This window comes from Trichosurus vulpecula, chromosome 7 (assembly GCF_011100635.1).
Source record: "Trichosurus vulpecula isolate mTriVul1 chromosome 7, mTriVul1.pri, whole genome shotgun sequence".
Classification (NCBI taxonomy): domain Eukaryota; kingdom Metazoa; phylum Chordata; class Mammalia; order Diprotodontia; family Phalangeridae; genus Trichosurus; species Trichosurus vulpecula.
The window spans coordinates 196,614,626-196,640,148 of record NC_050579.1 but is presented as its reverse complement, the minus strand read 5'-3'; the positions used below and the strand labels follow the sequence as shown (position 1 = coordinate 196,640,148).

General features: G+C 34.8%; 1 protein-coding gene across 2 annotated transcripts in view; it reads right to left on the bottom strand.

Annotated features, from left to right (window-relative positions):
- The window catches only part of LOC118855941 (pleckstrin homology domain interacting protein), a 188,115-nt gene that overhangs the window by 37,350 nt on the left and 125,242 nt on the right, over nucleotides 1–25,523 (bottom strand). For both annotated transcript variants that reach the window (XM_036765983.1, XM_036765984.1), the window contains exons 21-26: nucleotides 17,662–17,802; nucleotides 13,563–13,639; nucleotides 11,539–11,770; nucleotides 3,869–3,988; nucleotides 906–1,013; nucleotides 37–161 (exon numbers count right to left, since the gene is read on the bottom strand). In XM_036765983.1, the coding sequence (XP_036621878.1) occupies nucleotides 37–161; nucleotides 906–1,013; nucleotides 3,869–3,988; nucleotides 11,539–11,770; nucleotides 13,563–13,639; nucleotides 17,662–17,802 (803 nt within the window). The remainder of the gene's footprint in view (nucleotides 1–36; nucleotides 162–905; nucleotides 1,014–3,868; nucleotides 3,989–11,538; nucleotides 11,771–13,562; nucleotides 13,640–17,661; nucleotides 17,803–25,523) is intronic.

The window sequence follows — 25,523 nt, the reverse complement described above, 5'->3', positions numbered from 1 at the left end:
GTTTTGAAAACTTTTGCCTCTCTGAATGTTTCTTACTTCATTGTAAAGGCTCCTCCAGTTAGTTTACCAGTATCAGGATCCAGAAAAGCAAGTTTAAGGCAGCACAGTGTAGGCAAACCCACTTCATATTTTATGCCAACTATTTTCATTAATTCTTGCTCCTAGGGGAGACAGAAAGAAATAAAAAAACACCATGCTTTTAATTTAAATGTTTTATTTAAAGTTTAGTATTTTGTAACTTTATTATAAAAAAATCTAGTGAAATAAGGATACAGTGAATTTCTTGAATTACTTCTTTTTTGGGGAGAGGAAGGGTTGGATTTGTGATTTCATTAGTCTAGGGAACTTCTGGTGAAGAGATTACCTCCACCAAATCAGATCAACAACTATTCTGCCTCTTTTAGTATTACAGAGTTCTTTGGGGGTACTTAAGATAGACTTGGTAGGGTCATATAGTCTCTGTCAGAGAAGGGTTTTTATCCTAGGACATCCAACCTTCAACTGTATCCAATATGCCATGCTGACTCTCAAAATGTGTTTTTCTAGTAAAAATTAAGATCAGAATGTCATATTTATTTCACATACAGTGTTAAAGTTGTTAGATATAAACTGTCCACAAATAATCCTAATACATTATATATCAGACATAAATTACACCAGTCAATAAATTAGATCAGTATTTTACTGCAACATCAAGATAATGTATTAACTTTTTTAATAACTCTTAAAAGAAAAAATTCTATTTACTCTTAAAGTTTCAAGACAAAAAACAGTGCTATTTATTTTTGAAGACAAGATCATAAGGTATTATAAAAAGGTTTCTTCTGACTAATAATCCTGAATTAAAAAAAAACTTTTAAAAACAATTAAATTAAAAAAAGATGTCATGATAAAAAATATAGTACCCTCAATTCCATTTTATGCCATGGCTGTTTTTTTGGATTAATGCTATATATTTTATTTTTTCGGGCCATTTCAACATATGCTTCATGTCCTTGTCGGAAATAGTAAACCTAAGAAAAAAAATAACAAAATGAATCACATCACAGTTGCAAAATACAAATGTACCACTTTTGACTCAAAATGCAAAACCCACTAGTGTCATGTTGCAGATCTTAAGCTACAAGAGTAAATTACTCCATGAGTGAACTGTTAAATTTCAATTGGTTATTATACTGATACTATTTAACTACAGCCACAGTAGTCAATCAGTCCAAAAATTTTAAGATGCACTAATTATGTGCTTGACATTGTGCTAAGTGTGCAGAACACAAAGGCCCTGGGGGAGGGTGTGTGTGTGGCAGGAGCAATTGACTAGATACATATAAGATAAACACAGAGTAGATATAAAGTAATCTCAGAAAGGAAGAAACTTGCAGCTGAGAGGACAGCAAAAGGGGTAGGAGCTGAATCTTGGAAAGATAAAGATAGAAATATTTATTATTACAAATTAGAAAGCCAAATAGAAAAAAAGAACTCTCAATACATGTTCTCACACATTAGGTAGGTCTCTTAAGAAGCTAAAAGTTGCTGATTACAGGAAATTTCCAATATATTTTATAAAAACCTACAAGTCAAATATGAAAAATCTGTCAAAATAATTTAAATACAACAAAACCATGTTATCCTGAAACTCATACATAAAAAACTGAAAGGTAGTGATGAATCATGGTTAGAGTCAGGTAGATCAGGTTCAAGTTCCAACTCTGACAAATACTGAGTGTATGACCCTGGGTAAGATTTAATGCCCAGACTCTCTATGATTCTAGCTAGAACAGAAAGTCTGATCTGTATTAGTAGAGAAGTTTCCACATTAGGAGTCTCTTATACAATAATGAAATCACAAAACTGGACCATAAGTAATGATTAACAACAAAAAAATTTGTTTGGTCCTGTGGTTTCTTCTATTTTCTCTTCTCCCTCTATACTATTTCACTTGGTTTCATCAGCTCCCAAGGATGTCACATGGATACCATAAACTCTACACCAAAACTGAACTCATCTTTCTCTTCAAACCCTCTTCCTAACTTTCCTGTTTCTATCAAGGGTACTACCCAGTCACCCAACCTAGGTGTCATCTTCAACTTTTCACTCTCTCTCACTCTCCATATCCAATTAGCTTCCAACTAGTGTTATTCCTACCTTCGCAACATCTCTCAAATAAGCCCTCTCCTCTGCTCTGACATTGCTGCCATGTAACATCCATATCGCCTCAAGCCTAAACTACTGTGATAATTTGCCTGTTGGTCTTCTTTCCTCTAGTCTCTCTTTTCCAGTCCATGCTTCACTTGGGTGTCAAACTGATTTGCCAAAAGATATTTATATCCCCCTTAGCCCTACTCAGTAACTCCAATGGCTCCTTATCACCAGTAGGATCAAATATAAAATCTTTTGTTTGGCTTTTAAAGACCATCATAACCTGGCCTCCTCCTATCTTTCCAGATTTCCTACATCTTACTCCCCAGTATATAATCTTGAGATCCAATGACATCCTTATGTTCCTCTCACAAGACATTCCATCTCCCAAATCCTTCCATTTTTACTGGCTGTACCCCAAGCCAGGAACTCTCTCCCATCTCATCTTTGTGCCTCCTGGCTTCCTTTAAGTCTCAGTTAAAGTCTCATCTGGAAAAAGCCCTTCTTAGTCTTCTTTAATCTTAGTTCTTGTCAACTGAGATTATCTCCAGTATATCCAGTATCTGTCTTATTTCTACATAGTTATTTGTATGTTGTCTCTCCATTAGACTATGAACTTCTGAGCACAGTACCTGACAAACAGTAAGTACTTAAAAATACTTGCTGACTTAATGATTCGTTTTTACTAAGTAAAAAAGATGAAGTAATTTTAAAATTCATTAATTTTTAGAGTATTACTAAAAAAATAATAAGAATTCAAAACAGTATGTTTCTCAAACCCAGAGTATTACCGAGAATAAAGTATTCCTTTAACTTTAGGATGTTGAAATGAATTCTTTAAAGAATTAGGTTCAAGATATTCTTACTATCTGTGAGGCTTAAAATGAATAACAGTTTATTTAAAAAAACTTTTTTTTTATCATCCATTAAATTAGCTTAAGACACATACTGAATTTGAAAATGATGTAATTTTTGGAGGAAACTATTATGGTAAGGTTTCTCATTTTAAGCTGGCCTCCACTCCCACCCCCACCCCCAAAAGGAAGTAGTATTATAACTGTAAATTTTTCCAAAATGTAGGTGGTTTCCCTTTTTCAGAGATTCATCCAATTTGATAGTGAATCAGGAATCTATTAATCAATTCCAAAACAATTAGAATGTTTTGCAGTCTAAAAATTGGGATATGACACTATTGCTGTTAAAATCAAAGTAGCCGAATTTTTACAAGATGGATTCATAGAACAATTTAACACATTTGATAAATATGCCTTGAAATATAGTACTGGACAATTATTAATAGTTTTAATTTGCAGTATATTGACTAAATTATAAAAAGTATGGGCACATAAACCTATTATCACCTCTACGAACTAAAATAATAAATTATATTTTAATATGCCAATCTACTTGAATCTACTGATTTAAGTTATAGAAAAAAAATAAAATTCTACCAAAAGCTTTCCACTTCTCTTGTGGAAAATTTCCTTTTAAATATGTAAACACTTTTAAGCAATGTTTCTAAACAAAGAATAATCAATGGAATATTCTACGTAATATAAATATATACATACATCTCTCTCTAAATATGTATATATATGTATACACACACACACTCTAAAAATACTGGCAGTACAAGATTTTTCTAATATAATTACGAGTTACTAGAACTTGGCATTAAAATCAACTGTAAAAAAGACAAAAAATGAAGGTCAATTTTTAAATTGAAAGATACCTCATCTCCCATTTGCGGTACAAATGGACATCTGCGAGGAACAGTATCTGTAATCCATACTGAAGGCAACCATTCTTCTAACGTTAAACCATTTTCAGTCAATTCTCCAACAGCCAATCTCTAGAGATTGTTCACAAAATTTGAAAGTGAGTAGGATCACCATAAACAGGTAATTATACACAAAATATGTAGTGAAACTTTATGAAAAAAGAAACATCAACTCCTTAATATAAAAGGCATGCCCCTGACACCAAAAAATACTCAAAAACAGGGATATTTAAAACGAAGCAAACTCTCCCCCTCAAGAATACATTTTATTTAAACTGCATAATTATTTACAAACTGGTTTCTTGGAAATTTAAAAAAAAAAGTTACTTAACCCCAATTGCCCTCCCTCAAAACAAACAAGCAAACACCTACACTACTCAAGGCATTATCTTAATTTTAAGAAAATTTTATGTATTTTTTAAAAAATTAGAATTTTTTTATTACTAAATGAATTTATTCCATCTATCCAAATGCTAATTTAAAAAAGGAAATACAATTAAGGTACTCTATCTGTAGTTTAGCATTTTAACAATGTTGGGATTGCATGGAAAAATACTAGAGAATCTTAGGAAGGAACCGTGGTATTCATACATTAGAACTTTCTACTCCATGCAACAATCCTTCCATAGTATACCTAACAATTAGTTATCTGTTTGAAAAGAAATCATCACCAATCAAGACCATTCAATTTTGTAACAGCTCTAGCCAAAACCTGTCTATCTGCACTGGTTTCGGTTCTGCTTTCTGAAGCAAGTAACAAATCTACTCAGTGTAGTAGCCATAGTATATCTCCATTTAATCTCTATTTCGCTAAGTTAAATATGGACATCTTCTCATATGATATGGTTTCTAGATCCTTAAATCACCCCTCTGAATGTATCTCATTTGTAGGCCAGAATTGTATAAAATATTGTACATGTAGCCTGAAGAGTAGAGAGAGAATAAAGGGACTATGAGATGTTTACAGAGATAAAAGAATCTAGCTCTAATCTAATTTTCCAGAATTTTTTTAACCACTGCAGTAATGAAGAAGACAGAGTTGATATTAAGGCCCCTTCTTGATCTAAATCTACAATACACAATGCTGAGAATACAATACTTATTCCCTAGAGAAATATTGAAGTTTTAAAATTGCATTAAAATACTACAAACCATTTTTTAAAAAATAGGATATGAGATGAATCAGTTGTCTTGATTAAACAAGCATTTAGGGGCAGTTAGGTGGTGCACTGAGCACAGTACCGGCCCTGGAGTCAGGTTCCTGAGTACAAATTCCACCTTAGACACTTGACACACAAATACCCTCCAACTACCCTAATATTAAGAAAGGTCTCATGAGTTATAAATATCAAAAGTCTCATGAATTTTCTTTTCTGTTTACCTTTTTGTGCTTCTCTTGAGTCTTGTATTTTGAAAGACAACTTTTCTATTTAGCTCTGGTCTTTTCATCAAGAATGCTTGAAAGTCCTCTGTTTCATTGAATATCCTTTTTTCCCCTAAAGGATTATACTCAGTTTTTCTGGGTAGGTAAGTCTTGGTTTTAATCCTAGCTCCTTTGTCCTCTAGAATATCATATCCCAAGCCCTCTAATACCTTAATGTAGAAGCTGCTAAATCTTGTGTTATCCTGGCTTTGTTTCCACAATACTCGAATTATTTCTTTCTGGCTGCCTGCATATTTTCTCCTTGACCTGGGTACTCTGGAATTTAGCTACAATATTCCTAGGAGTATTCCTTTTGGGATCTCCTTCAGGAGGTGATCACTGCATTCTTTCAATTTCTATTTTTCTCTCTGGTTCTAGAGTATAAAGGCAGTTTTCCCTTGACAATTTCTTGAAAGATGATGTCTAGGCTCTTTTTTTGATCATGGCTTTCAGGTAGTCCAATAATTTTTAAATTATCTCTCCTGGACCTATTTTCCAAGTGAGTTGTTTTACCAGAGATATTTCATATTGTCGTCTATTTTTTCATTCTTTTGGTTTTGTTTTATAATTTCTTGATTTCTCAAGTCATTAACTTCCATTTGCTCCACTGTAATTTTTAAGGAATTATTTTCTTCAGTGAGCTTTTGGACCTCCTTTTCCATTTGGCCAATTCTGCTTTTAAGGCATTCTTCTCCTCATTGGCTTTTTGGAGCTCTTTTGCCATTTGGGTTAGTCTATTTTTAAAGGTGTTATTTTCTTCAGCATTTTTTTTGAGTCTCCTTTAGCAAGCTGCTGACTCATTTTCAGGATTTTCTTGCATCACTCTCATTTCTCTTCAAAAATTTTCCTCTCCTTCTCTTACTTGATTTTCCAAATCCTTTTTGAGCTCTTCCATGGCCTGAGACCAATTCATATTTTTCTTGGAGACTTTGGATATAGAAGCTTTGACTTTGTTGTCTTCTTCTGGTTGTATGTTTTGATCTTCCTTGTCACCAAAGTAAGATTTTATAGTCTGATTTTTTTCTGCTGTTTGCTCATTTTCCCAAGCAATTACTTGGTTTTTTAGCTCTTTGTCAAGGTAGGACTCTGTTTCCAGGTGGGTTGAGGGAGTGTGTATTGTTCCAAGCTTCAGGGGTTTTGCACAGCTCTTTTCAGAGATACTTCTAGGGACCTGTAAATTTTCAGGTGTTCCTTGTGGTATGATCAAAGAAGAGGTGTTTACTCCTCTCCTGGCCTGTGAGTTACCTCAAGCGCTCGTTTCTGCCCTGGAACTGTGAGGCAGATTCCCTCCTCACCTTTGCCACAAAGCTAGCCATGCCAGAGCTCCTCCTCGCCCCAGGACCACCACCTAGGACTGTGACCCAGATCAAAGTACAGGCAAACCAAGAGAATCCTGCCTCAGTGCCAGCAAATAGATCCCTATAATCTTCCTCTGATCAGCTGCTTGATCCCCTCACCGTCTGTGGGCTGAAAGCTCTGGAAGCAGCCATTGCTGCTGTCACTGCCCCAGGGCTGGGGCCAGAGAACATTCCTCTGTTATCAAGGCCCTCAGACCTTTCCTACTGACCTTCTAAGTTGTCTTTGGCATTTTGGGGTTGAGAAGTCTAGAAACTGCCACAGTTGGCAATGATTCAGTCCCCTGAGGCCCGCTCCAGCCCTTCTGTGCCAGCATGGCCCACGCAGGACTGCACTCTTCTCTTAGACTGGTACAACAGACCTTTCCTGTTGACCTTCCAGGTTGTCTTGGCCTGGACATTTGTTTACTCTGTCATTTTGTGGGTTCTGCCGCTCTAAGAATTTATTTAGTGTCATTTTTACAGGTATTTGTAGGGGTTTGAGGGAGAGCTCAAGCAATCCCTGCTTTTACGCAATAGTTTGTTCATTTGATTCCGGTTTATGAAGACCATTCTTGCTGATAGAGAAGATGGTGACAAAATAGCAGCTGAATAGTTCTACTTTCATTTTGTGATGTCGTCTGGTAACATCTTTGCGGTCATTTTTGTGTTTTGCCTTCCTTTGTATACCCAGTTCTTAGCACAGTCCCTTGCTCATAGCGGGTGATTAATAAATCACATTGCTCAGTATCTAGAATGTAGTTCTTTGAACCTGCCATGTGTGGTTTTCACTGTCTCTCTTTTTATCGTGGTTTTCATCTTTTTATTTGCTATTTTTGTTCTGCCTTTTCTGGAGAGGCAATGAGCTAACCTTAAAACTAAGAAACCAAGGTTCAGGTCCCACCCTGACATATATACTCTCTATGTCACCTCTGGAATGTCATTTCAGTATTGAAGTCAATTCCTGAAGTACAATCCCAGGCCTAGTCTCTCTTTCCCAACCCCCTTACTAATTGAAAGAAATAAAGACATTTAACCACCAATGACAATCAAATGTCATGATTTGAAGTCTGCAAATGAAGATGAGGGGGGAAAAATAGAATACTTTTAAAGTTAGTTCAAAGGCCACATAGCAAGAATTAAAGTATGGACCCTCTTCTAATACTATAATGTTTAACACAACAACAAATATTTTCCAAATGATCTGTCACAACGTTGTTGGTCAGGTCTGGATCATGCCAATCTGTTCAAGTTTGAAACCTGTTCAAGTACAAAGCACGAACTCCTGTTTTGTTGATCAAAGCCCTTCATAATGTAGTACCCTCACCCCCTTTATCCCATTCACACCTTTCCAGTTTTTTTACACCTTACTACCCCCACATGTAATGTTCAATCCAGTGATACTGATGTCCTTGCTATTCCTCACACAAGACACTTATCTTTCAGTCTTAGTCAAACTGAGACCTGTTAAAGATCTCAGCTTGAAAAGGTCAAGGTCCCTATTGCATCCTGGGCCATCTCTGTTTGTCCTGATCCATATCTGGCCACTGGACCTAGATGGTTCTGGAGAAGAAGTGAGGCTGGTGACTTTGCACAGCTCTCCCTCACTTAAATCCAATTCACTTGCATGTCATGGCATCAATTCCCTGAGGTCATGGTTCTTTTGGGGAATGATGGACAAAGAACAGCAAGCAGCAAGCAGCAGCAGCAGCAGCATCTTTCAGCTCCAGGCATTTTCTCTGACTAGTGCCCATGTCTCAAATGCTTCCTGTCCTCATGCGGCTTCTATCAAGTCCCAAGTAAAACCCCATCTTCTACAGGAAGTTGTTCTCTACTCTTATTTATGGTGGCTACCCTTTTTAAATTATTTCCAATTTTTCCCATGTATAGTTTGTACATACTTGTTTCTTACATTAGATTATGAGTTTTTTTTAGGGTAGGGACTGTTTTTTGCCTCTTTTTATATCTCCAGTGCTTAGTACAGTATCTGGCACATAGCAGCCTCTTAATAAATGTTTACTGACTGACTTTCTGAAAGTGGAATGAAATCAGAACTTATTAAATGAATTTTGGCAAAAACACCTGCATTGGCGGTAGGAGTTGAGAAATGTGTATAATAATTTAGTATGCGCAGTCAATTGAATGTTTCTTCAATTTATAACTATGCATTTTTGAGATTGAACTTCTTTAGCTATGAAGGAAATATGGGCATGTTTGTAGGCAGAAGGGAAGCAGCCAGCAGAGACAGGGAGTGATCGAAGACTAATGAGAGTGTAAATGATAGATGAGCAATCAACTGGAGAATATGGGATGGAATGGGATCACTTTTACTTGGAGAAGGGTTTATTTGCCTTGGTAAGGAAAAGAGATATCTCTTCATGTGATCCAAAAATGAAGAAGATAGTGGCATGAAGTATCTGGGTGATGTGAGATGGAAAGTAGGGACCTCTGTGAATGGTCTCAAATTTTTCACAGAAATGAGGCAATATTCTCAGCTGAAAGGGTGGGAACTGTGGAAGGTATGACGAAAGGCTGGGAAAGAATTATGGGGTTATAGTAAGCCAATGAGAAAGGAAAAGGATCACCTGGCTAAAGTGAAGGCCCATTTTAGATTATGAAGCAAACCTGTAGTGGACTGGTCTCAGAAGAGTTTTGTGATTTTCTCTAGTTCTGTTCAATAGCACATTTGCAGGAACACAGGCAGCAAATGGTTGTAGTAATCTAAAGCTGAGGTTTGTCAGTTCAAGATCTCTGATACATTAGAGGGGCAAAGGACTTGAGGACAGGGTGGATTTGAATTGGTTAACCTAAGGGTCAATATGGGGACGAGAAGACAGTATAGTCAGTGTAGGAGTAATGGCTAACAAAACTTGGGTGTAGAAGAATTGGGAGATTTTGGTGAAGACGAAAATCAGGATTTGGAGTTGTGAGAAAGAGGGAGCGGTGGAATGACAATAGTTAATGATCAGAGAAAAGAATTTCAGAGATCATGAAATGGATGCAGAACACCTGTAGGTGATAGAGAGACCATCGAACATCAGAGATAATAGTGATGGTGGGATAGAACCCTTCTACAAGTAAAAGTGATCCCATTCCATCCTATAGTCTCCAGTTGATTGCCCAGCTATCACTGACACTCTCTCATTAATCTTCAATCGCTCCCTGTCTACTGGCTGCTTCCCTAGTGCTTACAAACATGCCCATGTCTCCTTCATAGCTGAAAACATTCAATCTCAAAAAGATGTTTCAAAAATTAGTAACATATACACTGAAATCCCCTAGTACAAAGGACAGAAGATGGGGAGGAGAGAAATACTGTATGCCAGGCACTGAACTTACTTACAGAATAAAGAAGAGGGAGAGGGGTCAATAAATACCTACTAGAATTCTGATATGGACTAAATTAATCTCAAAGGAGGAAATTACTGAGTGATGCTGGTAGAGGGAGAGCCTGGTAGTAGCAATGGGGAATAAACAGAAACCTACAATTGCAAAAGATGAAATGATCACATGACAAGAACTAGAAAAAAAAATAACAAGAAAATCAACATAGAGGCAAAAAAGGACAAGACTCTCAAGGGAAATGGTAAAAATAAGTGGGAATGAACATGGACTAGTAGTGGTAAGACTCAAAACTATTACTACAAAGCAATAAATCTCAAAATAAAAAAAAAAGGTTAAGAAATAGAAAAATTAATTAGCAAAACCGATTAGCTATGTAACATACACAAGTATATTTAGTATTCAGTAAGTAGAAGGATGCCAGCTACAGGTTTTTGACAAAAATTGCTGGGAAAATTGTACAGCAGTATGAAGAAATTAGATTTAGATTAATACTTTATACCAAGAAAAGCTCCAAATGGATGTAGCAACCAAGATATAAAAGGTTTTTACATATATATATATATATATCTCATAAAAAAATTAAAAATCACACAGAAAAAGGATGAAAGATAAAAATGGATAGTTTTTATTATATAAAACTAAAGTTATTTTACAAACAAAATCTAATAAATCTGTGATTAAAGGCAAATAATTAAATGGGGGAAAAATCTTTTTATCAAGTTTCTCTGATAAAGATTGCATTCCCCAAGTTATATAAGGAACAGATTCAAATTTATACGAAAAAGAGCCATTCCCAACTTCCTAAATGTCCTAAACATATGAAGAGGCAATTTTCAAGAGAATGATAATGTTAATAGCCAGCCTCTATACAGTGCTTTAAGGATTAAGAGGTTTACAAATATTCTAATTTTGGTGCTATCATTTCCCTCATTGTACAGATGAGGAAAGTGAAGCAGAGAGAGGTTAAGTTATTTGCAGAGTTAACAAAGCTGTTAAGTATCTACGGCTGGATTGGAACACTCAGATTTTCCTGACTCCAGGTCTAGGACTCTATTCACAGTGCCACCTAACTGCCTCAGGATATCCATAGACATGGAAAAAAAAATGCTTTAAACCACTACTAATTAGAGAAATGAAAATTAAACCAAATAGGAAAATACCATTAATATCATAAAAATGACAGCTAGATAGTGAAATTGATAGTGCTGGACCTGAAATCAGAAATGTCTTAATTCAAATTCTGTCTCAGACACTTAAAAGCAATGTGACCAATCAAGTCACTTACACTCTGCCTGCCTCAGTTTCCTCATTTATTAAAACGGGCATAAAAGCACCTATCTCTCAAGGTTGTTCTGAGGATCCAAAGAGAATATTTGTAAAGGGCTCTGCAAATCATAAAGCCACTTCATAAATATGAGCTATTAATTTTTTTTAAAAAAATAAGCCTTCTATAAAAATTATGTTTCTTTAGAAATATAATGAAAATATCACATCATTTTGATGCTTAATATGGTACCAACCTTTTGCTTCCTCTCTTTGGGCTTCTTTTTCTTTGGTGATGTTGGTCCATCTTTTTCTTCATTTCCTTTCTTCCTTTCTTTTTTAATTTGCTTTTGCTTCTGTTTTTCAGATTCTTCTTCATCCTCTGAACTGCTTTCTGCTTTCTTTAGTTTATGTTTAGGAACTTTCTTTGGTGGCTGCAGGTTAATTCCTGCATCAGCTGTCCAATCAGAATAATCACTAGAATAATCACTACAAATGTGGACAAAAAAAAAATTCTTAAGCCTGCTTCTTTGATACTAAAATAATGAATGAAAAGTAAAGTAATGAGAGAAAAACAAAACAGAATTACTGGAGTCACTAAAATATTGCTATTATTTCCAACACATCAACTTCTGAGCACTTTCTAAAATACTATGCTTACCTAAACATTGCTAATTACCATGCACAATGAGAAAAAACTGAAATTTCCCTTTCATAAAGGTTCATAAAGAAATGACCTAAGGGATAATTAATAGTACTTATAATCAACATTTTTTAAATTCTGAAAATATATAAGCCCCCTAAATGAGTTAAAAAGCATCACCATTTTGAAGTATTTTTTCTAACAGCGACAACTTTTTAAACATCTTTAATTTTTCTCTCTTTGATATTAAGGAATGGAATCAGTAGGCTTCTATGCAATGAATATGTCCTAATAGCATACTGGTGTCATACTGATGTCATCAAAGAAATGTATAAGGCAAAAAAGGTTGGTTGGTCACGCACAAGAGAGATAACTAATGGATAAACCTTGGGTATGTGTATTAATGCTATCCCTCCCAATACTAAGATATGGGCCCCTAATATGTGGGGGCACCCTTCTTAGTGGACTTCCAGGAGGATATGGACGACAGATAAATAGAATAGTCAAATTTACATAGTTTGTGACCTACACTGTTGGCAGGAATATACGCCAATGAGACCACAGATCCACTCTGAATATCTCCTACTTATGAGAAATAGAGTATTATGGAGCTTTACAATGTTTATTCAGGCAGTATGTAAACACACATATTGAATAAATGTAGAACATTACAGGAGTAAAAGAATATATTGCTCTCGAGTTATAGAAGCGTCTGCCTTTGGTCAATGATTTAGGAGTTAAATAGTTTCGTAACTATGAAGGTGCTACTACCCCCTAAGCCACAGGACATTCAAAAGCCCCTGCTACCATGGGAGGTACCACTGTGGAATATTCATGGTGTTAACATTAGCTGAAAGGCCAAGAACTAGTATATTAGCTGATCTTTTTGAAGTAGAGAGAGGACTATGATACAGTAGTACACTTGGGTAATTAAAGTCCTCATCATTCTCATATTACACCCTCTCTGCCAGGCTTACAATTGGCTTTCTTGAACATCTCATCTATTTTCTCTATCTAAGTGACGTAGCTATCAGGGACAATACTACTTTTGTTTTTAATGTCACTGAATCTCACCCATGTTCTACACTCTATTCTTCACACTCTAGTTCTTGCACAAATACATCTTAGTATACAGTCCTAAAAAGGTATAATGAATTTTTAAATTTTCTTTTGTTCTGAACTGAAACACCAAATAAAGTAAGCAATTCCACATACAAACTAGACCAGGATTGCGAATGAAACAGCAAATTTCTAAATAAAATATATTGAATTCACTATGTAACTTTGGGCTTTCTTTCTGTTCTCTTCTGTGCTTTTTTATGACCCTCTTTTTTCTTCCTTAAAAATTTTTTTTGACAACCCTATCCCTAACCCCCTTCTATCTCTCAGCTTACTTACAGCAAAGATGCTGATCTATAGTGGTGAAGGAAGTTTCCATCCCGACTTCCTCCTACCCAATAAAATTACAGGTTTGGACTAATCTATTGGCACTTGGCCTCTGGCCTCATCTTTTTTTTGTGTGTGTGAGTTTTACCTTTCCAGAGTCATGTTCCAGTCGTGAGTCCCATCCAATCAAAGTTCCATTAATACTTATAACTGACAGTAAAGCTTTATAAAAATAAGAGTCCAGTCATTTACCTTGAACTGCCATCACTGTGCCATGCTCTCTCTTCATCTTCTGATGTTCCACCACTGACAGCAACTATTTCACCTTCCTAATTAGGAGATATTTAATATATTTTTATTGCATATCTCTGCAAAAATTATCAGTAAAATCTAGAGATATTATTTTTATTAATATTTGACATAAATTATAGGTCTTATTCTCATAATAAGCATAACTTCTGAATCATCCTAAAGTTCAGAGAGTTATAAATATAAATACAAAATTCCTGGTACTATTATTTTCAAAGGACTAGAAAGATGTGTAGAGATGTTTTATTTTTGATTCTCATCAAACTTATTTTAGAAAAAAATCTTTCATAAATTAGTAATATTTTGTGGTCAATTATTAAATGTAACCGTCACTTTTCTTTACCTGGTGAGAGGGCCTGAAAAAAGGATTAAAACTCTGTTCTACTGATACTACTGAACTGATTCATTAAATAGAAGTATGAAAACCCATGTATTTATCTGTACTTATCTAATCTTAATAGTCTTAGAATTGGAGACGTATAGCTAAATCTTAAAACTGCTACACAAAAATACAGAGTTAAGAATCCTGGGAAATCTTGGTTTAACATTTAGAACTCAAAATAATGGATGCCTTTATAAGTGACAAATGCAAAAAACTAATAGTTCACTCTCAGAATTATGGTGGGCAAAGCCATTTCCTGATTTAGAATTATAATTCTTTTAATGCATTATTAAGCACTAAATTCTGTTATGGTTTTAAATCTTAAGGCATCATTTAAATTGCATCAATCAATAGGACTATTCGCTCTTCCATCTCAATTCTTCAAAAGATGTATGTCAGGTAAGCTAAAAGCAGCTCTGTCACAGCATGCTGTACAAGTGACATTAAACTGAAATGTACTCCTCGACCAATCACTAGAGTATATTTTAATAACTTATTCATTGATCTAATTTAGAGGGCACCATTGCTTTTTTCTTTTTCCTACATTAGAATCTAAAAGAAATTAATCCCTCAACCTTGCTACAGATTATCAGTAACATTTCAAAAGTTGTAATACTTAAATGCCCATAAATACTTTTAAAAATTGTTGCCCTCTTCTGATGACCTATAAGGGCACAAAAATGACAGCGCCAGAAATCATCTGGAAAGCACTATTTTCTGAATCACATTCACATCATGCTGTCAAATCTTTTTGTTTTTAATTCCATAAAATCTCTTGTATAAAACCTCTCTACTCACAAAGTCACCATACTGGTACAGACAGGCCCTTATCACTCTTGTACTATATTCATAGTTATTTGGATTCTTGCAGTAACTTTGTTAATTGGTCTCCCTGTCTCAAATCCCTCTCCACTCCAGTCCCGGTCCTTCACTCAGCTGCCAAAACGATTTCCTAAATCCCAGGTCTGACCATGTATCACAAGCCTCCTACTAAATAAATTTCAATGGCTCCCTCTTACTTCCAGAATAGAACGTAATATCCACTACTTAGTATTTAAAGCCTCAAAACCTGACCTCTTTTTCTCCTTCCAATCTTCTTACACTTGACTTCTCACCACATATTCTAAGATCCAGCTACAATCGTCTACCTGCTTCCCTCTCTACACATTCTGTTCCATCTATTGACTGTGCATTTGCAGTGGCTGTTTTCTATTCATAGGGAGGCACTCTATCCTTGCCCCCAACTGCTAACTTCCCTGGCTTCCTCTGAGACATTTTAAATCTCATCTTCTGAAGGAAACCCTCCCCACCTTTTCCCCCAGCTACTAGTCTACTTCCCTTTAAAATTTACTTTACATTTACACTGTATTTATCTTGTATATTCACAGTTATTGGCACACTGTCCTCCTTATCAGCATGAGAGCTCATAGAGAGCAGTGAAAATGTTTTTGATTTTCTTCGCATCCCTAGCATTTACCACTATGCCTGGTACATAGTAAGTACTTGACTCCCTGAACATGGCAGTAGTCTTCAAGCTTTTTTGGGGGGGGGGGAGGGGGTGGAAGGTGGGGAGACCGAGAACCTAACAAGTAGAAAGGGAATATTTGGGGTTTTTTTTGGCCCTAAGGGAACAAAACTAAAAGTTATAGATCAAACTTTCAGGGAGTGGAATTTATGCGTGATGTAAGCAGAAACTTCCTAAGAATTCCTTATCCAAATGTGGGAGGAAATAGATTTATCTTCATTGGACATCTCCAAGCCTAAGCTAGACTACTATTTACTTGCTGGCTAAGTTATAGAGGGAATTTTAAAACCTGTGTAGGCTATACTAGAAAGTCTCTGAGATAGCTATCAATGCCAAATATTTTTGATTTTTACTTAAAATGAAATAGAAAATTCTAAGGATTAATTTTTACAGCACACTTCTGTAATGCCTGTTGTTTTTTCCTCAAAATAAATAAAACTTAAAAGAATTTTAAAATTTGGTGCTGTAAAACTGACAAGGTATAATTTTAATGTTTCCCCATGTAGGAACTCATCGCATGTTTAGGAAGGAAAATTTATTATAAAAACTACCTTTATAAAAATATAGCCTTTCTATTACCAATCTAAATAGTGAGCTTTATTAAACCTTTTAGTTGGTTCAGTCATGTCTGATTCTTTGTGATCCCATTTGGGGTTTTCTTGGCAAAGACACTACAGTAGTTTGCCATTTATTTCTTTCTCCAGGTCATTTTACAGATGAGGAAACTGAAGCAAAATGAGAGTTAAGTGATTTTACCCATGGTCACACAGCTACTAAGTATCTGAGGCTGGATTTGAACTCAGATATTCCTGACTCCAAGTCTGAGCCACCTAGCTGCCCCATATTAAACTACCTGTCCTGGTAAATACATACTTTCTGTCTGATGAAATAAATTGTTGAAATGTTTTAGTTTATATTATTCAGAATAGGAAAAATCCACAAAAAATCCCATCCAAGTATATTAGGTTAGACAAATTATTAGATAGTGTTCGTCTTCCATCTTGAGGTCTTTTCAAATTAAATTAACCTCTCATTAAGTACGTAAGCCATCAAAAAGTTTTAAACACGTAGGAACAATAGTTTTTAAATCAATACAAATGTTTCTTTACATGTAATAGAAATGAAGAATGTGAGGTCTCAATTTATGGGTTCACTTTGGCTTTCTTATCTTGGGAATTACTTTGCATGCATTAGACTTCCCTAGCCATTTCTTCAGAGTGAACAGGCTATTTTTATAGGTAGAGATGGAGCACACAGACCCTCTTTGAACGATGAAGAATACATATGTACTGTTTGTATCTACTGATTAGAATTTCATGTTTAATTTTGTTGTTTCAGTTGTATTTGACTCTTTGTGACCCCATTTGTGGTTTTCATGGCAGTGATAATGGAGTGTTTTGCCATTTCCTTGCCCAGTTAATTTTACAGATAAGGAACTGAGGCAAATAGGGTTAAGGGACTTGCCCAAGAGAGAGTCCTGCAATAATTTGCTAATCAGTTTGTGAACAACGTGCCACATTTCTGTCTGGAATGGAGTGGGTAAGAGGAGAGGAAAAGTTTTCTCCAAACTTAAAGGGGGAACTTTTCTGGTTATTTGGTAGAACTTATAAAAAACGAATCTCAACTACTTGTTCCTATAAACAACATAATTATTATCGGCAATGTAATTCGGTCAACAAAGTTAACTTGTAAACAGAACACTAAGTAACAAGTGAATTTTAAATGCAGATTATAGTGTGTGTATGCAACTTTGATTAAAAATTTTTCCCTTGCAGACATTGTTGTTATTTTCATTTCAACTATAATTATAATTGATCAGAACCCACCAGCTGACTTGGTTGGTTGTCCAAGTTCAAATAATTTTCCAGAATTCCTACAAAAACCTGAAGACAAATCTCCTTATTAAACCTATGTGTTTCCTTTGAGATAGTAGCTATTAATATTTTTCTTTTTGATCTTATTCCTTTTTCTGCTTTCAATGAAATGCAACAAGTTACAGCAAGTCAAACAAAAATATTGCAAATCTATCTAAATTTAATGCTTTAAGCACTAAAAACACACCTTAATTCAACATAGAAACAATAAACTGTTATAAAGAAATCAATTCATATTAGTATATGGATCTGGGATCTTACATCTGAAGAACTATTGCCATTTTCTAACTCTTCTGAGGGTCTTGCAGTTTCTTCCAAGGCAGATCTCGTACGGTAGTTATGCTGATTAGTCTGTTGCTTTCTTGGGTCTCCAGGGTCGAGTAAATAATCATGAGCATGATTCTATTAAAAAAAAAAAGAAAGCTAGTTAAATTTATTCAGAACATTATCTGATTATATTTAATTTGACAACTTAAATTATAGATCAATAAATATTTATATTGCTTTAGTTACAGCAATTATAGGATTTCTATTGCAGCACTAGGTCAAAAAGAGCAATCATACCAGATAATAGCTATTAGCAGATGTTTGATTTCACACATATGTGATTTTGAAGGAGAGGATTTTGACAATGACTTAAGGAATAAGCTGTTTTCTTTATGTAAATGACTTCAACTGCTCAAAGTAGGACACTCCTCCTAGAGGTCATAAAATTCTACAGTCTTTAAAAGCAGAAAACGAGTAAGGTATGAAGCAAAAAGCTCCAAGGAAATGCACAAATTAAAGCCTAATTCTTCAAATTTTTAACTTCTTCAATTACTACTCCCTTGTAGTTGCAGAAAGGAAGATTTGAACTTCCTAAGACTCAGAGCTGTCCAAAAGTAGAATGGACTTTTGGAATAGGAATACTGGGTTCTTTATTACTATACACCTTCAAAGCAGAGACTTTCAATAAAGCAGTGCTCCTCAACCCGCGGTGGGTTATCTCTGAATTTGTTTTTTGTTTTACTATTTTAATATCTGCATTTCCACATAATTGCTATTCTTTGGAATACTGTGCATTCTATTTTACGGATTTAACACTGTTCTGAGAAAGATTCCATTGGCTTTACTAGATTGCCAAAGGGGGTCCACGGGAAAAAAAAAAGTTTAAATTGCAATAGACGGACACAAACGCTGTAAAAGAAATTCCTGTTCATAATCAAGTTGGACTTGACATGGCTTCTAAGGTCCCTTCTAACTTTTATTTTTTGTGATTTTGTCACATGATCACTATCTTAAAGAAAATTGGGAAAAAAATCATCATAACAAAATAACATCACATTTCTTTAGAATAGCTAACAATTTTTTTCTGAATTATGTATTCTTAGTTTATAACTAGATAAACTCTATCAATTGAGCCTAGCTTTATCAATCAAGCATAGCTATATTCTCTGGAGCCACACAGAATAAATTTTTATACTCTACATGTAGTCCTGGTGGCCTATAACACTTTACTTATCTTAAATTAATGTTCATTTCTTTTCTAATACTTTTGTTTCCCTGACTTAATATCCCTAGGTCTTTTGATTCTTAGTGACAAATAAAATACTAAATCTTCTTTAGTGTGTTTCAAGTACCAAATGGTAATAAAGACAACCACTAGCAAGACTATGTTATGTTCAACAAAGATTAAAAGTTTGTAAAACCCAATTTAAAAGGAAAATAAAATTAACCATAAGACCCAATTTCCTCTGAGCATTATAATCGACTGAATTGTAACAATGTTCTTGCAATGGTTTAGAGAAAATAGTATATATTCAGAGTCAATTGTTTTGCATCCATAACAACAATAACAACAAAATTAATATAAGTAATTTAATGCTTTTCCTTTTAAACACAAAATAAGTATCTGGGCAGAAAAAAATGAATAAGGAGTCAGACTTTTATTCCAAGAAGTTACAATTATAATTGAAACTGGCTGAAATTCAATTTGGAATTGAAGCCACTTCATGAAAATCAGCACAAGTGAATATCAACTAATCTTTTTCTATTCTTTACTATGTTAGTCACATTATCCATTTTTTACAACAGTTAACTTCAGATTCAGAGAGCAAAATAAGAAGTTGCTAATAATGATGCTAATATTGTCAATTATCATGAAATACAGCATTAATAACAAGAAAGCATTTGCTCTTACTAGCAGAAAATGGAGGATATTTCATGATAAAAGGTTCTATTTTTGCTTGTTAATGTCCTGAAAAGTAGTGTATACTCAGAAATTTAAGCATGTATTTAGTTTCATTACACACTTCGGTACTTTATTTCTTACTAAAATTTTTTTCTATATTTTACAACTAACTTTTTTTTATACTTTACTTTTTTTAGGGTGAAATACCAAAAGACTTAATTGGTTTTTCCAAAATATGTCATATTGTCTAGATAGTTTAATAGTAAAGATTATATGAAAAACATGTTTCATACAAAATTATAATGTAGCAAAAATTTCATTAATCTAGCACAAATCAATGTCTGAACCATTTTTCCCCCAAGAGAACTGCAATTCTGAAAAAAAGGAAGAATAATAGAACTGGTCACCAACTTTCAATGTTTTTCTTTCAAACAAGAAGGGTTCCATTTAAATTTGGGACATTAATTAGGCATCTCCCAACCCTTACCATCTAATTCTCCATATGACTGAAAGTAGTAGAAATCAACTGGGTAATTTCAAAGAAACACAGCTTAACAGTGCATGTGCCACAAAATAAATAAGGCTTTAAATGAGACTTAATACAATTGTAAAATTTGAAGGATAGGAAAAATGAGTATCTGCTATGTTTTGAAAGGGATCAAAGAATATAGTCAATTGCTTTTCCATTATTTGAACCAGCTTTATTTACTTCTTTTTTATATTAAACTAGATATGATCTTATATACTGGGGCTTGGGTATTAAAAAAAATTAGGTTTCTAAGGTTTACCTTCCCAGAGGTGAAACATAAGTATTTAAAGTTGTTTACAGATACCTGAGAAACCTTAAAGACTACCTAGTTAAAATACCCTGTTTTAGAAATGAGGAAATTGAGGCCCAGAAAGAGGTCGCATATTTAAAAAGTGACAAGGATAAGAGATGAACTATATAGTTTAGTTCCAATTTGTATCTAACTACCTCTAACTTAATAAGTTCTGCCATCTTCATTTATCTATCTGATCCACAGGATCAACTACCCATTCTTCTTGGCCCATGACAGAAAAGAAACTGCAACAGTCAAGCAAATGAGAAGAATACATTTCATTTTGTATGATTAAGCAACTTCATGTTTTCCAAAGGATGATATATCAAAGTCGCAGAAAATCTGGTTTGAGTCAGAGGGAAAAGAGCAGTGGCAGTTCTTGATGAGTTCCTGCTCAGGGTTACTGACAGAAGCAGCTATATGTCAACCTAATAACAAGAAGAGAGATAATGCTGACTTTCCTTGATGTGTATCTAAGACTTAACAGGGATTCTGCCAAGATTTATAAAAGTGGATGACAACTACTCAATTATAGTGACTTAGTAAAACACAGAAGGATACTATCAGAAGGAACCTAAAATATATTGACAAATATTATGAAATCTGGGTCAAGAAACTGAAGGCCAAAGGATATAGAGAGAAAAGAGTAATTTGAAAAGTAAACAGACTACTAAGAAGGTAGTTTCTAAGAATGGTATTTGGACTTTCAGGTGATGCCTTAAAATAGTAAAGTGATGACGGATTTCTGGCCTGATAGCATTTTTTTAAAAAAACTGCTAACAATGTATTTGCTAGGTGTCTCACAGATCTTATCAAAAGGGCTTTATTTAAAAATTATTGGAAAGGGAGAGGATTGCCTATGTATACCTACCAAACTATGTATCATACAGAGTAGCTAAAATAAAGGAAGAATAACAGGAGCAGAAACAATATTCAAGAAATAAGCCATTAATTAAACTGGCTTAAAATGTGTATGCACAAATGCCCAAAGGTTAAAGAACAAAATCAAGAGCAAAGAGAGGTACTAATACAAGAAAGCAAAGCAGACTATAGTTCATGGGGATACGGGAGAGAGGAATAAAAGTTCATTTAAATAGAGCCAGATTGGTAAAAGGGCTGGGATCAGGGAGTTAACACTGAGTATTTAAAAAAGGTACACTCAGGTGAGGAAATCAAGGTATCAGGAGCTTAACTTGAGGGATAGAATTTGGGTAAAGATAAACTGAGGGAGAAATAGAAGTTATTCTTGTCATCTGAGTATACTATAAACTAGGGGTTGTTAAAATATGTCAAGGGGTGTGTGGATCTATTTCAGGCGATTTGTGAACTTGGATGGGATAAAAAATCAGAACTTTATTTTCAGGTAACCTCTAACTGAAATGTAGCATTTCTTTCAGTACTTTAAAAAAGTATTGTGAGATGGGGTCTAGAGGTTTCACGAGACTACCCAAGAAGACCATGAGACCCAAAAAAGATTAAAAACCCTGTGACAGGCCACCTCGAAAGAAAAGAGGAAATAGATACAAAAAACAGCTTGGGAGAAAACATCATTAATTTGCTATAAAAGCATGACACAGTAGTTATGGGAAGACTTAAATTACCCAGAAATCTGCTAAAACTCTCTTTAACGAAAACAGATCAACTAATAACTTTTTGCCTTCTGTGATAGTTTTAGCCTTCAGAAGATGACAAAATGACTAGGGGAAATTCTATTCTAAATCTGATACTTATTAATAAAAAAATTTGGATGCTAGGGGTGGAAAAAGAACATTGGAAAGATGTCACCATTTCTTCCTCAAGATCTGATAGAGAAGGATAAAAAAGCTGGTTATAGTCTAACATGTATCTCAGATTTCGGGAAAGTAGATTTCAAAGAGAACAGTGGAAGGATAGATAGGATCCCACAGATTAAAGTTCTATGGGAGAAGTAAGTACATAAGGAATGGGAAATGCTCAAGAATGAAATTCTCAAGACACAAAGCTAAACAATTCCTAGGAGGAAAAACAGGAGTCGTTTGAAGAGACAATATCACAGGGATCTATGCTTGGAGTGCCTTGTATTACTTAATGTTTCTGTCAATGACTTAGATAATGACATAAATGGCATTCCATCAAATTTGTAGATGATACCAAACTGGCAAGGAAAAATAACAGATCAGAAGACAGGATTTAAGAGGATCTTAAAAGGCTACAGCAGTGGACTGAAACTACCTAGATGAAATTCAATAGAAATAAATGCGAATGTAATATAAGACAGGGAGACATATTGAAACTACATTTGTTCTGAAAATGATTAGGAAGCTGTAGTATACAAGTTCAATGAGTCAGCAGTGTATGTGGCAGCCAAAAAAAAAACCAAAAACCAACCATAATTATTAAGAGGAAATTAGAGTAAATATTTGAGAATAACAGGTATCATAGGTAGGGAAATATGATGGACAGCATTTAGGTAAAGTAGTGGAGGGAGAAAACAGAAGAATGACAGATGCTTGTCATTGGCAAATACTATAGGAACACTTGGCTAAAAAGCAAAAAGAGATGAGTTTTGGAAACAGATCATAAACCTGGCACAAAGGAGTGATATATTAGTAATTAGAGACTTAAATGCTCAGATATCTGTACATCTGCTGAAAGCACTCTCTCAAACAAAAGCAGAACAGCTAATAACGTATTAACTTCCTTAGTGATAACTGCATTCCCCACAAAATGCAAGAACCAATAAAAAGAAATTTTATTCTGGATCTGATACACGTCAAGCCTTAAGAACTAGGTTTTGGGATGTGAACATTGAGGGGAAATGACTACCTCTTCCAAGGTTTGTGAAAAAAAAACCAGAAAGTTGACCATACTCTGAAATAATCAACAGACTCTGGGAAAACAAATTTCAGAAGGTTCAGAGAAAAGACAGGTAGGATCCCATCCGCTAAAATTCTATAGGGGAAGTAAACCCAGGAGGAAAAGAAACCTTTTAAGAATGAAATTCTGAAGATACAAAGGGAAACAATTCAAAGGAGGAAGAAAAAGCAGTTATCTATCCAATGAGACAAGTCTGGATACACAGAAAACTTACCAGTTAACTTAAATTTTTAAAAAGACGTGTACAGACGATGAAAGCAAGGGCAGTTAATAAGAGAAGAATGAGTATGGCAGTCCTGTGCTCAGAATAAGCTCAGGCTGGCAATGGAAACTAAGAACAACGAAATTGTTGTAAGGATCAGATAAAATAATATCTATAAAATCAATTAACACAATGCCTAGCACATAGGCACTACATAAATAATTATTATCTTATCCTCCCCTTCTTTAAAAAAAAAAAACAACAGCCCATATGGGGGAAAACAAAGAGGATCAAAGAATGAATAGAACTGCTACATGAGATGGACAGGAAAAAGGCTAACTGATAACAGAAAAAAGAGAACCAGACCTGCTTAATCCACATTTCCATTTTCTCTGGCAAAAACAACTATAGCATTGGAAATTGCTAAACAAAAAACAACTAAGAGGAAGTTGATACCCCAAAAAAGTATAAAGAACCAGTAGGCTCCTAAATTCAAGTTACCTGCCTTAGATAAACTATATTTTTCAAGTTCTGAAAGAATTGGTGGGATATTACTGACCCCATGGTCAGTGATATTTGAGAAATTGTGAAACAGAGAGGTACCATAGGACAAATGCGCCAATTTTCAAAAAGGAGAAGAGAACAGAATCTGAAATCTATAGGGCAGTCAGCTTGACTTCAATTCCTGGGAATCCCCCAGAATGGAACATTAAAGAAATGACTAGAAAACATCTAGAAAGGGAAGTGGTGATTACAAAGAGTCACTGTGGCTCCATTAAGTCAGGTGAGACTAACTTTATTTCCTTTCTTGAGATGGTTAATAAGCTAATAGAACAGAAAAACACAAAGAGAGTTTATCTAGATTGTAACAAAACATTTGATAAAACCATTTCATAGCATTCTTGGAGAAGATGTAAAGATTTAGACTGGACAATAATACAATTTTATGAAATTGGAATCAGGTGAATGGCCAAACTTAAGAATAGTCATTAGTAGTTCAATATCAAATTGGTGAGCCATCTCAATTGACAGGCCGAAGTTGATTATACTTTTTATTAATAAACTACATAAAGGCATAAATGGTGTGATCACTGAATTTGCATAAAACACAGGCAGGAAGGATACATAACACATCTGTTCGGCAGAATCAAGATCCAAAAAGATGTTGAAATCCTGGGATGAAATCTAATGAGATGAAATCCAAAACAGATAAAATGTAAAGATTTACATTTGGACACTGCTTTAAAAAATCAACTCCATAAGTATGGAATGGAGGAGATATAATTAAATAGCAATTTGTCTAGAAAAGATGTGGGGGTCTAGTAAACTACACATTCAATAACAATCAGTAGTATGATATGGCAGCTAAAAATGGTAATGTAATCTTTGGCTACAAAATGAAAGGTGTAAGAAAAAAAGGGCAAGCGCTGCTCTGTACTCTACTGTGGAAAGACCAAGTGTGAAGTATTGTGTTCAATTCTAGTCATCACGGTTAAAAAAAGAGCTTGAAGTAACCAGACAAAGATGAGCAGGTCAGTGAAGGGCCTTTTGTCCATGTCACATGAAGCTCAGCTGAAGGAACAGGGGATGTGTAGACTCAAGAATGTAAGAAATTAGATGGGACACAATCACTATCCCTAAGTATATGAGAGGCCGTCATGTAGAAAAGAGACTGGATTTATTGTGTTTGATCTTAAAGGGTGGGAATCACAATTCGTGGAAGATAATTACAAAGAAGCATATTTAGTCTTGATGTTGAGAAAAACTTCCTAAAAATTGGAATTACCCAAAAGTAGAGTGGGCTCCCTTGGTAGGTAGTTAAAGGATCCTCCTTCAGTTTTAAGCCCTCAAACCCACCTGGGGGTATGCCATGGTATGCTATTTTGGGGATAACTGATCGGATTAGATGGATGCCGAGTTCTATCTCTGGAAAGGCTAACTCTCAAAATCTGCGACTCTATTACATGACTGAAGCAACATTTATATTTTAACCTGTTCCTTAAGAGTTCCAAATAAACAAGTGAGTAAAACCAAGGATAAATTATTCATTTGGAAAGACCTCCTCACAACCTAA